Consider the following 17,603-nt stretch of genomic DNA (forward strand, 5'->3'; position numbering starts at 1 on the left):
CTCTCTCAGTGAAGAACTTTCTCCTCACCTCCAGCCTAAACTTTCTCTGGCACAGCTTGAGACTCTGTCCTCTTATTCTGGGAGACCAACCCCCTCCTGACTACAACCACCCTTCAAGTAGTTGTAGACAGCAGTAAGGTCTCCCCTGAGCCTCTTCTCCAGGCTAAACAATCCCAGCTCCCTCAGCTTCTCCTCGTAGGGCTTGTGCTCAAGGCCTCTCACCAGCCTTGTTGCCCTTCTCTGGACACGTTCAAGTGTCTCAATGTCCTTCTTAAACTGAGGGGCCCAGAACTGTACACAGTACTCAAGGTGTGGCCTAACCAGTGCTGAATACAGGGGCACAATGACTTCCCTGGTCCTGCTGGCCACACTATTCTTGATGCATGCCAGGATGCCATTGGACTTCTTGGACACCTGGGCATACTGCTGGTTCATGTTCAGCCAGCTGTCAGTCAGCACCCCCAGGTCCAAACATGCCCAAAGATATATTGTCTCTGACCTGTGCACAGACATACAGCTACTAGTCCCCACATGGTGTACCAGATAGCCTCTAACAGTGACCTACCCATGGTAATAGTAAACCACAGTGAATCAATGGAGTATGACCACTCAGCTTCACACTGATGGGTGGGTATGGTGAGCAACTTTGTCCAGCAGCCCCCTCTCTCAGCAGCCAATCGCCTGTTGGACAGATCGCTCTGTGTCTCCCCACTTTTACCATATACTGTTTTCATAGACAAAAGTGTGTTTGTTCCACCTGTGATGTTAAAAATATAACTCCATTTACACCTACAGGAATGGTCTACCTAGAGTGCTTTATTATCATTACTGGCAAATCCATTTGATACATCTCGTATATGGTTGAAGGTGTAACAAACAGTTCGTTGGCACCACAGTAGCTTACAATATGATTTAGGAATGAGCCTACCTCAGTTTCTGGATGAAGGCTGTCTTCCTCCTAACAAAATCTGACATCTGATTCTTGTTCTGTAACTACTTGAGTGTTGTATTCTTTGTCCTCTTGCTGATGCGGCCAGCGAGTCAGGGGTGGATTCCATGTGTGCGATGCTTTGCAGGAGCAGAGGATCTAATTTTTTGTCACATGAAAAGAAACTTGCTGGTACAGTACATTCTGAATGTTAGAGACTTACTTCATGAAATGGGAACACTGCAGGGGAATCTGGCAAGGAAGATGTGTTTATGTAACTGAATTGAGTGTTGCAACTGCCATCACTTAGTTCCCTTGGCTGCAGTGAGTGAATTGTGAGAGAAAAACAATCCAAGCAGAGATCTTGAGACACTGAGGGCAGCTCTAATTGCTTAGAAATAATTAGTAAAAATGAAATGCCCTGGAAAACACAAGTACCGTTCATTTTCTTACATGATCATGTGCACCGAGTTCATTGATAAGGACAGAAACACCCAGGCCCTTGCACTTTTATTGGAAGTACATATTCTTTGGGTGTCTTCAGCACATTATCATACCCCAGGGAGATTCATGACACTAGAGTAATTGCACATAATGCAAGATCTGCATTAGTTGGCTCTTTGACTCAGAATCCTTCTCCAAGTCCAGATGTGTGACGTGTAAATGTTAGGAGAACAGAGCCCTTACGAAGTAGCTTTATCAAATGCAGCTAGTCTTCCAGCAAAACAGAGCAAATATAAATTAGAGCTCAAGACCTTGGTCAAATCTGGTGCATAAAATTTTACGGTTATATTTAATGTTCCATATGTGCTTTGGACAAGTGCCATGTTTGTACAGAACTGCTTCAATATTGTTTTTTAAAAGTGACACTTTTAGCACAGTATCCTCTGCAAACTGTTCACTACTTACCATGCAAGCCAGCCAGGCTCCAAATAAACTGTTTATTTTCATGGTCTAAACCTAAGATCAAAATGCCTTTTAGAGCACAGCGATTTTCAAAACATCGCATGGTAGATGTCATCTGTGATTTCTTGTGTCGTAATTCAGAAGAGTTGATTAACTTAACCCAAAGAAGAAAGTGTATGGTGTAAAAAAACTGACAAGAGACAAGGAATTAGGAAAATGTATACATGTCTGCTAGTGCTGAATATCTGTTGTCTTGTTTATAACATAATTAGATTTTACTACATTATATGAGCACTACATTCCTCCTAGCTCTTTTAGAGGGGAAAAAAAAAACAATGAGACAAAGGAGATTCTACAAATTTCTGCCACTTCTCAGAGGTCCTAGCCCATTTTTTTTCTTCATTTCCCTAAATCCCTAAATAGCTGTCTTTTTTAAAAGCTTCCAGTGCAGCATCTGGTGTGCTATTATTGCCACTACTTTTGCTCTGAAAGCATAGCACTACTGTTTTAGATTGTTCCCATTCATTTGTTGTCTGGTATTTGGCCAAAAAATTTATTACTAATAAAAGGCAAAGAAATACCTTTTCAAGAGCCCAAATCAGAATGCAATCTGCACAAAAGAACAGCACTGCTTTGACCCTACAGCTCTTTTCAAATTTTGCATAAAATGGAAGAGACACGGCATCTTGGAAAAAAATCACAGGAATTATTTGTGTTGCAGTGTGTGACAAACTGAATAGATTGAAATAACTTCTGTTACAGTTAAACACAAATACAAAGCTACAGGCAAAGAAAAAATATTTACACTGCTCAGCACTCAAGAGCTGTGATAAATCTGTAGTGAAGGGCTTGAGGAAGTACTTAGGTAAAAATAACCTGTCCAGAACTGAATTACTACTACTATTACTAGGACTACTAATTTTAGCTTAGGAATAATTTGCAATCTTATGTTTGTCATGTAATAAAACATGAAATGTATCAGGTGCCATTTCAGGTTCATTTGCAATGTGCTAACGTATGCTAAGCATTTAGTAACTGTTAACAAATATATAAATGTGTATTAAAATATGATGTAAAATCTGTTATCTCACTAGTTTAAAAACAGTTGTGAGCCAAATCCTGGAATAAATGTAGCATTTTAAAGAAATAAAAGTAGAGGTTAAAATAGTAACTGGTCTGAAGTATATCTAAGGATTAAAAAGCATTCTTTGAGTCTGGGAGTATGTAGCATAGAGGTACTGGGTTTGGCTGAGACGGAGTTAGTTCTCCCCATAGCATCTTTCATAGTGCTGTGTTTTGTAGTGGTAGGTGGAAGGGGGTAGATAACACACCAGTGTTTTGGCTGCTGCTGAGCAGCACCAGATCTGTTCCTTCCCAATATTCCCCCACAACAGTAGGCTGAGGGATGGGCCAGGTGACCCAAACGCTTTATGATGGTAGCTCAGATATAAAAGCTAAATGAAAGAAGCAAATGTGGGGGGCATTTGTTGATGGCATCTGTCCTCTGAAGCAACTTCTACATGCACTGAAGCCCTGCTTCCCAACAAGCAGCCAGACATTGTCCACTGATGGAAAGTAGAGAAGAATGTCCTTTGTATAATCCTTTAGATTATACAAACATTGCCACTAGGTGAGTGTCCATGCTTAACAGAGATGTAGAGAACTGCTCTTGTAAAAAGAGCACTATTGACACTCCAAGTTTTATTTTATTCAAATGGAAACCAAATCTTTAATTTATCTTCTGTGTTGACTGCATCTAAATTTTACTTTAAAAGTTACCTGTGTGAATTTACAAAGTGAAGAACAATAGTACATATAGCAAATTGTATAACTTGTGTCATTACACTGTAAGAAAAATGCATTTACACTTTAATATTTCATAACTAGTGAATGTGTCAAATGCTATTTTTGTGTAACTCATTTATCTCAAACAATAGCTGTAGGTCCTCATAACCTTCAAGTGCTCAGAAAATGTGAAAGTGCAAATCAGTTGTATTTTAGAGGCTGTGATTTTATTGCTGATACTTTTTTTTTTTTTCCTTCTGATTAGAGGTCTAATGCATAAAAATCCCTGTGAAAACCATTGATTTAACCAGGAATGGTTTGGAGAATAGGTGCATGTAGAAGGTGGAAATACAAAAAGTTTCAGAGAGAGGGAGATCATATATTTTGTCATGGGCTATAGATGCATTTGGGAAGCTGTGTGAGCATGTATTTGTGTACATAAAGGTGATTTAACAGGGAAAACAAATACCTCACAGGCAAAGCTACAATGGATTCAGCATCTTATCAGTATTGCTGCTACAAACCCAGTGCATCTTAGAGCAGATTATCACATGGAAAGAAAGCAGTTTGCATACAGTTATCCATGTAATAATGCATTGGTAAACTATGCACTTTAAATAAATAAGTTGTTGTCATAATTATGCTGTTATGTATTAGGTGAAAGATTACTGATTTCTCATGCAGGGATGTAATTTTCCATAATTACAGAATCTAATTTTAATAGGAATTCATGTATATTCACACGGAATTTAATGGTGGGGGGTTTTCTTTTTATTTTTTTTATGAGTGCTGTGTCTGAGAAGTAGAAAGGAGTGCTGAGAAACCTTACAGTTTGCTTTCTGTCATAGGAATTCTGAACCTCACTTCTTGAAAAAAATATGGTCACTTTCAAATTGAAAGCATAGTGACAAAACTAACCAATAGGATACTCATTATCTTTTTATCTATGCTGTTTTTAAAAGGAAAAGGTCAAGTTCTGTGTCCAAGATCTTAATAAACCTCCATGTTTTCTTTACCTTTGGTGTGCTCTCCTGATGCTAGCAGTTATTTGGCCAGCAGAAGCTAGATGGAGAAGTTTTCCAAGCTTCGGAAAGATGCTGCTTGTTTGTCAGAGCAGCTTGTTCTAATTCATTTGTAGCTTGTGACTGCTCTCACCTGCTGTGTGGCTGTGGTTAGTTGCTTGGGTTTTTTAAATGTTTCTTTTCCATCCTAGCAGTTATCTGACTTTTCTGCATATATCCTTAAGTCTCTGATAGAGTCATTCCCTGTCTGCCTGTCCCTAGCATGGATTTTATCCTGTGCTTGCAGTCAGTAGCTATTATCTTAAAATAAAGTATAATATCAAATTTCAAAGACCTTGACAGGCTAGAGAAAGAACCTAATGGAGAATCTCATGAAGTTCAACAAACTAAAATGGAAGGCTTTATACCTGGGCAGGAAAGTTGGTCCCAGGACAGGCTATGAACCTCCTGGGTGTAAAGCAGCTCTGCATAAAAGGACCTCAGGATCCCATTGGAAAATAAAATGGATTTGAGCCAACAATATACCCACAGCAAGGAATGGCAACAACATCCTAGGCTGTATAAGGAAGGCCATTACCAACAGGTGGAGGGTGGCTATCCTTCCCTTGTATTCAGAACTGTCATATGAGGAGAGCAGATTAAGAGCCTCAAGAAGACAACATTCAGGAAGATCTTACAGATGCATATAAATACCTTATGAAAGATGATAGATAAGATGAAGCCATGCTCTTCACAGTGCTGTCCAGTGACAGAACAGGAGGCAACAGGCACAAATTCAACTACAGGAAATTCTACTTCAGCCTTAAGAAAAAGCTTTTACTGTGGAGGTGGTCAAGTGCTGGAACAGATTTCCCAGAGAGGCTGTGGAGTCTCCATCCTTAGAGATACTCAAAATCCAGCAGTCCTGGAAACCTGCTCTAGCTGACCGTAATTGAAGAGTTGGGTTGTACTAGGTGATGCTCAGAGCCCCCTTTCAATCTCAATCACTCTGTCAGTTTTGTAATACCTCTTTAAAATATGTTGGATTTTTGCAATCTCTCTAATGTCATTACGTGACTCAGTCTCTGCTCCGTCTTAGCCCATCTCAGATTCAGGTTGCCTTCTCTTCTGAGTAACAAACATACCAAAAAAATATGCATCCTCAAACACTTAATGGTTGGAAGCAGGTAAATTGTAACTTCTGCAGATTCATTTTTTAAACAGTGCAAGAAATTAGGAACTTGTCCAAGGTGATAAATAGTGCCTGAGACACATCTGGAATCTTGTGCTCTTCATTCCGGACCATAGTGGTCAGACTGAAATTTTGTTTATCCATGCAATGGCTCTGTTGTGAGAGGGAGCCACTGGGACAAACTGGGAAATACTTTTTTCTCCTCCACAAGGTAGCTGTAGTATCTAAAACTGAAAATATGAGAAAAAAACTATGTCTTGAGTATTTGCGTCTAGAACACAGATGAAAGCATTATTAAATAGCGTAACAAACTCCAGTAAGAATTCAGTTGGGTTCAAACTTCAGTGGAAAGGTAAAATGTGTAATATTAAGATCAGTTAAAGTGTTACTGTTACTGATGGAGGTTGCATTGACCAATTTTATTTTCTTGCTAGTGTTAACAGGCAGTGCAAGATGCTTGTTGCACAATGATTGCTCCTTACAGGGTTCCCAATCCGATAGCCTTAGTTATAGTTCTAAATGGCTGTACCAAACAAAGTACATAAACCAACGCAATTTCACTTCTAAAAATGTGTTCATCTTCTAGCTGGACTAGAGACAAGTCCTGCTGGATGCCAGCACTTTTAGCACGGTATCTGATTATTCTCTTCATCTGAAATTGCTGGATGAGAATATCTTGTCAGTGATTTCAGGCTGGTCTGAGTGGTTGCAATCATAGAAGGTCGTGTTGAAAATGATGCAATCTTTTCTTTCTGTTTGTCGTCCTTCAGCCTGAAAGTTAACACTAAGAGCATCCAATGAGCAGGATTAAAGACTCAAAAGACCCTGCACGTCTTTTAATTTTCATCTTCATATAAAATTCTTATCTTCTGGCTGTTAACTTAAGATACTTGTTTTCATTTTTAATATGTTCTCCCAATTCAGTGATGATTAAGAATCTTTTTTTTTCTTCTCCCTCTCATGATGCATCTGTTTTTTAAGATAGACACATTTGTATAAGGAGGAGGTGAAAGGCAGTATCCTTCACTAATTTGATGCCTGTAATATGTGAGGAGAGACATGCATACAGAGTCTTAGGTGGTTCAGTTCTTTAGGTAAGAATCTAAGGTACAGATATAAGTAATAGCATTTTATCCATCATAAAATTTCAAAATGGTTCAGAGGCATATCACTGCTGCAGCTGTTGCAGACCCTGTAATGGCATTAAGCTCTGACTCAGGGTGATTTTTTTCCATAGAAGATTCTGGCAGGAACTATAGTTCTGGTAATATCCTGAATAGGAGAATAAACAGCTTGAATATTAATAAATTGTGTGTGATACAGATGCTCCAGGGTGAACCCAGGCAGGACAGGAAATACGTTTCATTCTCAATTTATTTCACACTAGGTTCTTTAAGACAAAACCCTCTAATACTCTGCTACAAGCTGCTCTGAACATTACAACTTTAACCCCATATGGTATTTATACTTACTCTGATTATTTACTTGAACACTTACTATTATAATTTTTTCTTTTCACCTACTGGCTGAATGGAGGAGACTTGATGGGGTGCTTGGTGCCATGGGTTAGTTGTTTAGGTGGGTTGGATTGGTTGATGGGTTGGACGCAATGATCTTGAAGGTCTCTTCCAACGTGGTTTCGTTTATTCTAAATAAAAATAAAGGTTTATATTTCTCAGTGTCTTTAATACTCCTGGCACAAGCCAAAATAATGTTTTAGGATATAATATGAACTCTTCTTATCCTTTATGAAGAAAATCAGTTTTGAGATCTGGCACTGCTCATGGGAAAAGTAAAGAGGAAAAAAAAACAAAAACCCCAGTGTTCTCTTGTGATAATCTGCCCATCCGGTTGATGCCAGCCATGCTTTCTTCAGTAATAACCACAGAGAGGTAGATACTTGCTCAGATACTGCTGATTCCCAGTGTTGATTCTCATGCTGTGTGCAGGGTCTGTCTGTTCTGTGACCGCTTCCATTGATTGTCTCTAAATTGTGAACAGGTGATACTGCTGACCAAATCAAGGACTTGTTTTCCCTGCTCATCAAACAAAAATAATATTGAAATATTACATCCATGTAACATCCCCAAGTATAGCCCAGACTTTATCAGGTGTAGCAGAATTTCACCAGATAGACATTTGTTTCAGAAAATATGCAGGGTGATTCCCTTGACTGGCTTCTCAAACTCTTGTATGACCCATATTAAAGAAACTGGGGGAAGAAAAGGGAAAAGAAAAGAGATCAAATCCCATTTGCCCCCTGGGCCCAGAAAGCCATTGTAAATAGCCATATTTTAAAGAAGTCATACGAGCTTATATTGCTTTTACACAGTGAAATGTACTAATGGTTGACCTTAAAGTAATACTTGTCTAAATCAGACTACAGTGACATAAAAAGCTTGATATGACAATCTACATTGTTTTGAGTAACTGTTGATAACTATTTAGTGCTGAATTGAAGAGAGACATATATATCTTGCTATTAACCACAATAAATGTACTGTTGGTCCTAAAGGTTAGCGATCCATCTGGAAACATGTCCTATAGACTTTCCATCCATTCATTTTAAACAACAGAATGAAAGTGGCCATTTGATGAAATCGTGTTTTCAGCTGATTACTGGATAATCTTAAGCAATGTCTACCTCTGATGTCTTAGTGAGGTCATAATTATCATTAACAAAGTTTTGACATCACCCCTGTTTGCATTACATGAAAGCAATCATAGTTCTTGTATGCTGTTAATCATCATGTTAAGAACTGTTGTTCTGCTATTGTATATGTGTGTATATACACGTGTGTGTGCGTGTGTATTCATGCATCTGTTATTTTCTCACTTAAAATGGGGATGATCGGTGAAATCAGTTTGGCTCTGTGTAGCATAGACAAGGAAGAATGGTATAGAGACATATTACTGCACATTTGTGGGCTGCTATAATATGGGAATTTAAGATAAGAACACTCCACCAACTGTGCCATGAAGTTAGTGGGTGTATGTACAACACCTTTTTTATAATGCAGAGGCAGCAACTGAAAAAATCCATTGTCCTGTTTGCTCCTTAAGCCACATTTTCAGGGTCATATTTGGTGTAAACTGGCCTGGGAACTGGAAGAGTAGACAACATGACATTCCCCCTCCTTAGAAACCAGATGAGCTCCTGCACAAGTGACAAGTGTTTTATGAAGGAAATAGCAGAAGGAGGGCATATGATGATCTTCATAGATTATTCTTCATGACTTCTGATAAAAAGCATAAGGGAAATTTTAACCTGCATTCAGAATTATTGGGCACAACAGACCCTGCTGAAATCAGAGATTTGCAGTACCTGTGGAGTACATAAAACTAAGCATATAGCTCTGGAAGCACAGAATTTTCTAAGAAAGCTGTTTAAGGACAGGGAAAGATGAAGAAGGGACAGGCAGGTTGGAAGGACAAATGTGGCTACCTAAGGAAAGCTGAACTACAAGTTCTGGTAATCATAGTAAGGCAGAGGACTTTCATGTCTCTCTAGTGCAGTGAGGAAAATAATAGATGAATTTGTGGTTGTTTTTTGGTTTATTTTAGAAAGTTTTGCAACTTCAGAAAATAAGGAAAAAATTCCAGAAATATTTCAGAAATAGAAATCTTCCCCTGTATCTTAAGAGTGGAAACTGACAATACCAAGCTTTGAGTCAGCCTTCTACAGAATGAAGTTGTAGACATGAGTGTGCATCACTTCTATCAAAGTCTTCCCCATATCCCTGTTTGTTTCACTTTGTTGTCACCCATTTTGTTTAGATTACATGGTTTTAATGTTAGAGAAGATTTGTGAAACCACCTTTGTTACCACAAATAAGATGATCTGGAGAAAAGCAAAAAAATTATACAAGGAACACAAACTTATACCAGGGCTGAAGACAAACTCATGAGTAGGATGGATTGGAAAAGCAGAATAAGACTTTAATGTGTTCAAGCAAACTAGCAATTCATAATTCTGAAATATGTGAAAGGAAAGAAATATTTAAGAGTTATTTTTTTTAGAGCATTTTAGCAGTTAAAGTAAGTCTTGTTAAGGTATAGTGGTGCAAGTTGTAATCAAATGTGATTGGTACCAGTAGTAATGGTTCCATCAAATGCCAACACTAAGTAGATGGTCCTCATAGCCATTTACTGTTTCTCTCTGAGTAAGTCCACTGAAGTTTGCTTTTTCATTTCTTTTTGTCATCCCTGCACTGCACTGCAAGGATCTTCCTGTGCAGTGGCACACACAGTATGCATGTGTGCGGGCATAAGATCACATCGATTCCTGAGGCGGGCTAAGCTCACCGAGTCACAGATTTGTTATGCAGAAGAGGAGAATGATTAGAATTAGAATAGAATTAACCAGGTTGGAAAAGACCTTTGAGATCATCAAGTCCAACACTATCTAATCAACTAAACCATGGCACCAAGCACCCCATCCAGTCTCTTCCTAAACACCTCCAGTGATGGTGACTCCACCACCTCCCCGGGCAGCCCATTCCAATGGGCTCCAAACTCTTTCTGTGAAGAACTTCTTCCTAACATCCAGCCTAAACCTCCCTTGGCACAGCTTGAGACTGTGTCCTCTTGTTCTGGTGCCGGTTGTCTGGGAGAAGAGACCAACCCCCAGCTGGCTAAAACCTCCCTTCAGGTAGACTGCAATAAGGTCCTGGAGATGTGCATAGGGCTTGTTTGGGGCTTAGTTTGGTTAAGTTGGAAAATACAGGTATTGCAATAGGAACTCCACCAAAACCTGCCAGTCATCTCCCAGTTAAAAAAAAGCAGTCAGTCAAATCCAGGGAAGAGGGTGCCTTCCCTGCCCACAGTGGAAAACAGAGAACTGAAGAGTGCTGTACAGGGTAGTACTGTAATGTGCGAGTTTAGGTTTTCCTGTGAGATGTTTGCTCTACCAAGAAGGATGGCAGGGGAGAGATTAGCTTCAGTGTCCTCTGAATTTGCTTTCTCATGTAATTACGGGAAATGCATTCAGTGTGCAAGGGTATCATTGCTGTCCTGCTGTTTTATCATTTCTTTATGAGGCAATGTTGATTTTAGCAATGAAATGCAAATTTAGTTTATAGTGCTTCTTTCCTCTGTATAAAGGGTACAATGCGTATTGTAGATAATACTGTGGTGGTGCATTTGAAAGAGTCTTTGTCAGCCAATTTCAGCAATACATGGTTTTAAATGCCACTCAACACCACGGCAGAAGTTTTGTGTTGGCCTGCATGATTTTAACCCAACATGCATGTTACCATTTTGGTTAGGATATGGTCAAGTCAACATAAAACTTGGGTCCCAAAAAGAGGGGAAAAAAAATAATTGAGTATGTCAAGAATATTTAATATGTAGTGTGCCTCCTGCATATTATGTCAAATTGAACATACAGCTGGTGAAACAGAACCACCTCAACTCTTTACTCAAAATACTGGGGCCTAACGAATACAGGAATACAGATGCTAATAGATTTTGTGTTTAGAGGGTATGCTTCTGTTGACTTACAAACAAATAGTTTGTATTGCTGGTGGTAAAAGGGATACAAATTTTAACAAGGTCTCTTACAATTAGCCCCAGTGTAGATTACAGACAGCTCTATTTACTAAATGCCGGGAGTCCAGTGGCAATAAAATACACACAAGGCTGGAAATAGTTTTCAGCCATCAAACAAGTTCTAACATAAAAGCAAGACCAGTACTAACAGAAATTGTCTTTTTTATTGTTATCTCGTTAATTTATCTCTCTTTCCTGTGTAAACTGCTCACTATTGTGCAGAGAGGGCGTATGTTAACTTCGGTGACACTGTTACTCCCATTAAGTAATGCTGTACACAGTCCTTTTCAGTGTGACGCTATTTTTTTCCCCTAACTGCTTGAGCCAAATAATGTTTCATAACTAATCACAAATCTCATTTCTGCTTTAGGTGCTACAGCAGTAAATTCATGGTGTGGTTAGTAAAAAGATTATTTAGTGAAAGGAGTATGAGTTTTAATATATTTAGGGTGAAAGAGTAAAAAGATGGGGGAGAAGATTTTATGAAATGAGTTGTTCTGGTTTAGATAGTAATAGAAAATAGCTCTGAAAATGCTGTATAGGAATAATGAATGAATACTGTCTAAAGTTTATCAAAACTGAAAGAACTCCTGATGTGAAATGAAGCCTCCTAAGAAAATTCTGTTCTGTTGCTGTTTTGCTTTGCTGTTGTCGCATGTCATGCATGAATGAAAATGCTGCATTCTCTGGGGAGCGGTAAAGCTTCTGTGTAGGTTGTTTATTTCCTTAATCCCTCCTTATTCGTGATTTCCAATGTCAGATATAAAATGGAAAGCCTGTAAACACTGTGATTATCATACTGATTATCACCTGCATCAGGGAACGCCCTGGCTGGCCGTTGTAACCCTAGCAGTCTCCACATGTTACAGCCACTTAGATTTTAACCTGACTACTTTATTAGAGATGTGAAGCTCAGTATGAGGTGCCCTAGGGCTGCACAGATGGGTTCTGCTTGTTTCCTGTTCTCACTGTTATTGTGAATAGATACTAAAAGGTTCTCATCGCTTTTATCTGGTTAATTTACTTTGAACTGTCCCTGGCATTCGGGCCCTGCCTCACATTTGTCACCATTTTGCAAACAACAAACTGTAGTCTCCAAATGTGTGTTTTGAGCTTTATTATCTTCTTCTTCTTTTTTTTCTATTTTAACTGGAAGTGTCTGTATTCCTAAAGGGATGTAATTCTGAGAGAGGCTGAGTCTTTAAGGGGCTGTAGGCATAGTCCTTAATGAAATAAGGTGATCTAGAGTTATTCTGAGGTTCAGCTGATAATGAAAATTAAGATTGCCATTGTTCTTTGGCACATTCAGACACCTTTAGATTAGAGATCAATTGTAGGAAAATCTATGATTGTATGCTAGCTACCATTATTCATGTAGTCAGGCAGCAGACCAGGCTACAACATGATGCTCTTAACAGAAAAATCCAAAGATGAGATACTTTTTAACAAATGTGCATTCATTTATCCTTTCTTGTGAAAGGTCTTTCAAACCACATGTGCTATGGGGTGCCCAGTACAGAAAATGAAGATTAATTCTCTTAAAGTCTCCCACATAAGGAAACATTACTTAACTGAAATAGTTTTTATTTCGTGTACTGGTGTCCACTTTCCTGGCCAAACAATGGTTTAACACAGATGTTAATGTCCTGCTGCACTGGGACATTAAAGAAATCCCCTTAGGACACAAATGTGACTACTTGTTTTAATTGCAGGACCTGCAATTAAAAACCTGAGGTTAAAGATGTAATTTGGCTACAGTATGTAATTTTTAGTCCATTTTCTTATTCTCTGCCCCCTTATCACTGTCCTGTTTCTCTTGGGTTTGTTTTTTTATTCTGTGTTCCCGTTCCATTTGAGGCATTCTTGATTGTATTGCAGTTCATTGTAAGTGCATCACTTCAGAGTGGAAGCTTGCAGGCTCTTTTTTTATACAAGCATAGGCTTTGTTAATCACATGCTGGTTTAGGAAAACCCTGCATGATATCTTTGAACCCTACACTCCTGCTTGACAGCCAGGCTAGCAAATGTCATTGACTGTGTGATGTACAAGAAGGAATTCAATTGTAAGTAAATTGTCAAAGTGGCTAACCTTGCCCGCACCCAATTGTCAGGACCATGATTCAGTTTTTCTGTCAACATCAGCTGCAGCTAACCCGGTCAGCCTTATGTTTCTGCAGTGAAGCAGCCTGAGGAGTTGTGCTTTTCAGCTTATCACATTTTATTAACCTCAACTTACTGTTGTTATAATCAGTTGTACCCACTTCAAATGCTTCCATTGGCCCTGAATTGGCAGATCATATAGGTCCTCAAGTCTGTGTTTTCTGCAGCAGTAAAAGTTGCCATAAGGACACTGGAATTAAATGGTTTGGCATGGTAGTTATTTTTGTTTAGTTGGATCAACTCACCATTTTGGCTCAAAACTTATCCCTCTATTAATATCACTTGGCAAAGATAATCTGGAAGAATGCAAGTTAAAACATAAAAGCTTGAAGGTTTTCTGTAGTATTTGCAGTGTTGAGGTAGGCAGTGAGTAAGGGAGAAACATTGCTATTGTCTTCTGTTTCCTTGGGTTTATTTCAAAACAGATTTTAATTGCTCCAATTAATACAAATAAGAAATTAGGACATTCTGATACCCTGATGTTTTCTATGTTCTTTCAGGAAAAGAACATAGTTAAATTGCCTAAAGCAGTGATTAAGACATCAGAGTATTTCAAAAGGCTCATCTGATTGCATCACATGGGTTTGAACACATTTTGTGATCCTATTTTTTTAATGCACTGTAGATGACAAATGATCTTTTTTCAGTGGCTTCTACCCCATCAAGTGCAATATTTAAACGGAGATACGATACAATTTCAATTAAAAATATGTCTGGAGGATGTTTGTCTGGATTTGATTTAATGGATTTCTATCCAAGCCCTATCTCTAGAATAACTTTCTGTGCCTGGAAAAAAACACATTGTACCTTCTTTATTTGAAGTTGTGAAATGTGTTGACACTGTACTGTTGTTGGGCTTGAAGGAAGGAGGCAGAAGCTTTGGGTGCGACTATCAGAACTGAACAACTGTATATGGGTATTTTGAGATAATTGTGTAAAAGGAAAACTAGCTGAATGAGTTTCAAAATGTGTTATTTCTTCATTATCTGGCACTTTATAATTAACTGCTCTTTTTTTATTATTTCAGGAAGCTGCCACTTTTGCTAGAGAGCAAGGCTTTGAGGTGAGTTAACCCACAATTGCACGCTAAACAGATCCTAAAGGTTTTTTTTCTTGCTGATAATGAAGTTCTTTTGGACAATGATTGATGTGCTATTATACTCTCCAAGCCTCGCAGCAGTTGCCATGGAAACTTGGCAGTCGTCATGGTTTCTTTGTTCTGCCAGCTCAGTGTTATGACGCACTCTGCTAGGTCTGCACCCAACATCGCCTACAGATGTTATTTATTGAATTTTGAAAAGCCTCTTGGGAAGCCGAGAGGTTGGGCACGGTTTCAAGCTGCCTCTGCAGATATGGGACCTGTCAGTTTGTTCAGTTAAAAAGCTACCTCATTAGCTGCATTACACTCCATAAGGATTCACTGCTAAAGCAGTGGTGAAGCAAGACTAAATAGTGAAATATAACACCGCTTAAATAAATTAAACCCTGCCATATGTGGATTATCATTATGCAAATGAATTTTAGAAAGGTTGTATATAAAATTGTTAGGTACTGATTAATGTAAACCATGCTTCTACAAGCAGCTTCTTTTAGAAGGGGTAGTGTGGAATTTGTGTTTCAAAACATACTCGAGTTGGTGTTTTCCATCTGTGCTCAAAAAATGTATGATCCTCTGCTTTCTTGAAGTAAACAATGTTGATTTTACAGTGCTTTTCAGAGATTCTGATTTCATCTTCTGGAGTTATTTATTTGAATAGTATCTCCCATTGGCTAAATTCAGCTAACTTAATCTGGAGAGCTATCAGCTATTGGTCTCATAATACTGAATTCAAATAGGCAGGTTTTAAATACTATAATTAATGTGACAATGGTTGTGATAATTTTGCGGGTAGTAAGTGATCTTACCAAAATTTAAATTGCAGAACTGAACAGGCATAAATCCTCTTACATGTTTGTTTGGGGGTTTTTCCCTTGGAATAAAAGCTATTTTAATTGATTTGTTTGGAGTGTAAAAGAAAAGGTAGGAGTTTGACCGCTCAACATCCATTTTGCATAAATAGCAAGGAGCCGCGCAATTCAAACGGCGTCGCTATAAGAACATGCTACTTTTGTGTGGGGATGGTTGCATATAAAAAAAACCAATGAGGGAAAGACTGACGCCTTTTGTTCTACAGTTTAAGATTTCTTTATAACTAGACACCAGCAAGTACATCAATGCCATCAGTGTTTTAGATACTGAAACTGTGTGGGGTATCCCATGTAATTTTATGTGTCCTAAATTCGTGTGGCTGCTTTGTAGAAATCAGGACTTTTTATCACGGTCAGTTTTCTTTTTTATAATCAGTATTGTTAGCTAAAAATACACTTTGAGTTTATTCTATCAAATAATTTCACAGATCCCTCCAAATATGATATGATGCATAATACATTATTGGTACCCTCTGGTACCTAGACAATAAAAAAGAAAGGAAGTAGTGTATTAAATCTACACATTCTATATTTTTATTGCCCCCTTGAGCTAAAGACTTTGAATGTGCCTGGTTTAAATTCAGTCCTAGTGACAAATGGTTGGTTTTTTTGGTGTCTGCTAACTACCATCATATTAACCTTTCCATTAGTGCTTGCTTAGACATTCTAGCACAGTTTCTTCTGAACATCCTAAATCTGCCAGATTTGATTACAGTGTATCGGTAAAGTGCACAATGATTATGATCTTATCTCTTATTACCCCCTTACTTGGCAACAGCTTGCATGTCAAGTTTACTGACAGAGATGTGTAAGAAACTTGCTAAGTGTCCAGTCTTGTTTTCCTATTTTGCTGTGGAAGCAAGAAGAAATCACCCTACTAATAAAGCATCTTAAGAAAAACGTGAACAGCTTAAAATTAGCCTTTCTAATAAAAAGAAGAAAAATTTACATCAATTCTCAAAAGCTTGTAAAATTCATTCAGTGATTTATTTTAAGAATAGAAAACTGGTGAAACATGGAAAAGTTAAGGGAAGGACTGGAATGACCCAAGCAAAAATCAAGGGGATATTTATTGTAGAAGTGATGAAAAGTTGAATTGCAGCCTGGACAGAATCTTATTTTTTAACAAAAATAATCAGAAATATTTTAGCCTTGAGCATCAGTCTTGGCTACCTTCTTTTTTTGTTGTTGTTGGGGGGGGCTGTGTGTGTGTTTGTTTGATTGGTTTTTAATAATCTCCTTTTCTACCTCCCAGTAAATTCAAGTTAATGTGGATTAATCATTGATTCGGTCAAGTATCTGAAATAGTTCTTGAAAAAAGAGAAGTACAGTCAAGTGAACTTCAGGAAGAAATAGACCTTTTCTGAAGAAATAAAGTCTTCTCCATGAGACAAATCTATTCTTTTTCTTTGTAAGAGAAATCACATTCAAAGGAATTTTTATTTTTATGCCTCACCCTACCAAGAGTTAGTGTTCCTTTGTACTTTTCTGAAATACAAGGTATTTTTTTTGGAAAATCAACCATATTATTTGAAGACCATTATTTCCTTCATTTTATCTCCTGACCAACACTTATCTGTAATAATCAAAAGCAGAACATTACTTCTGATGCAGCCTCTCCCTGAAATGCATCAGTGTTTTCTTTTTTTTTTGGTGAATTTCATGTTCTATGACATTTTAAAACTATTCAATAAGTAGTAAAATCACTGTCTGTGAAGACACAGCTTCATACTAATTGCATGTTGCAGTCATCTTAGTAATCCATTATAAAAGTCATCATTTTTGTCTCAGGGAAGCTCCTGGACTTGGTTCCCTCCAAAGTGGCAGAACAATTTTTAGTGTGCTTTAACTGGATGGTTGTAATATGTTTCAAATAACAAAATTACCAGGACAAAGGTTTATGAGTTTGGGGGGTTTATTAGTGGTTACTTGCTGTTTATTCTATGTAGGAATTAGAAAAACAAAATCCTACTTTAACATAATACTTAAGGTTCAAGTCTGCCTGTAAAACCAAGAAGAAAAATGTTAGTGGAACAGTAGGTGTCTAAGAGGTTAGTAGCAGCCCCTGTGCAAACTAACTTTTCCTGCTAGAGGTAGGGGTCTCCTTTGAAGT

At 38.1% G+C, this 17,603-nt stretch overlaps 1 protein-coding gene and 1 long non-coding RNA gene across 5 annotated transcripts in view; one reads left to right on the forward strand and one right to left on the reverse strand.

The window, feature by feature from the left end:
• Nucleotides 1-1,141, reverse strand: part of LOC137441896 (uncharacterized) — a 43,230-nt gene extending 42,089 nt beyond the window's left edge. The window contains exon 1 of the long non-coding RNA XR_010987514.1: nt 929-1,141. This is a non-coding gene — a long non-coding RNA (uncharacterized lncRNA). The remainder of the gene's footprint in view (nt 1-928) is intronic.
• The window catches only part of ADK (adenosine kinase), a 286,470-nt gene that overhangs the window by 224,243 nt on the left and 44,624 nt on the right, over nt 1-17,603 (forward strand). For all 4 annotated transcript variants that reach the window (XM_068139861.1, XM_068139863.1, XM_068139859.1 and 1 more), the window contains exon 8: nt 14,550-14,585. In XM_068139861.1, coding sequence (XP_067995962.1) covers nt 14,550-14,585 — 36 coding nt within the window. The remainder of the gene's footprint in view (nt 1-14,549; nt 14,586-17,603) is intronic.

The sequence above is a fragment of the Melanerpes formicivorus genome, unplaced genomic scaffold (assembly GCF_026170545.1).
Source record: "Melanerpes formicivorus ecotype bairdi unplaced genomic scaffold, bMelFor1.0.p_v2 SCAF_6, whole genome shotgun sequence".
Classification (NCBI taxonomy): Eukaryota; Metazoa; Chordata; class Aves; order Piciformes; family Picidae; genus Melanerpes; species Melanerpes formicivorus.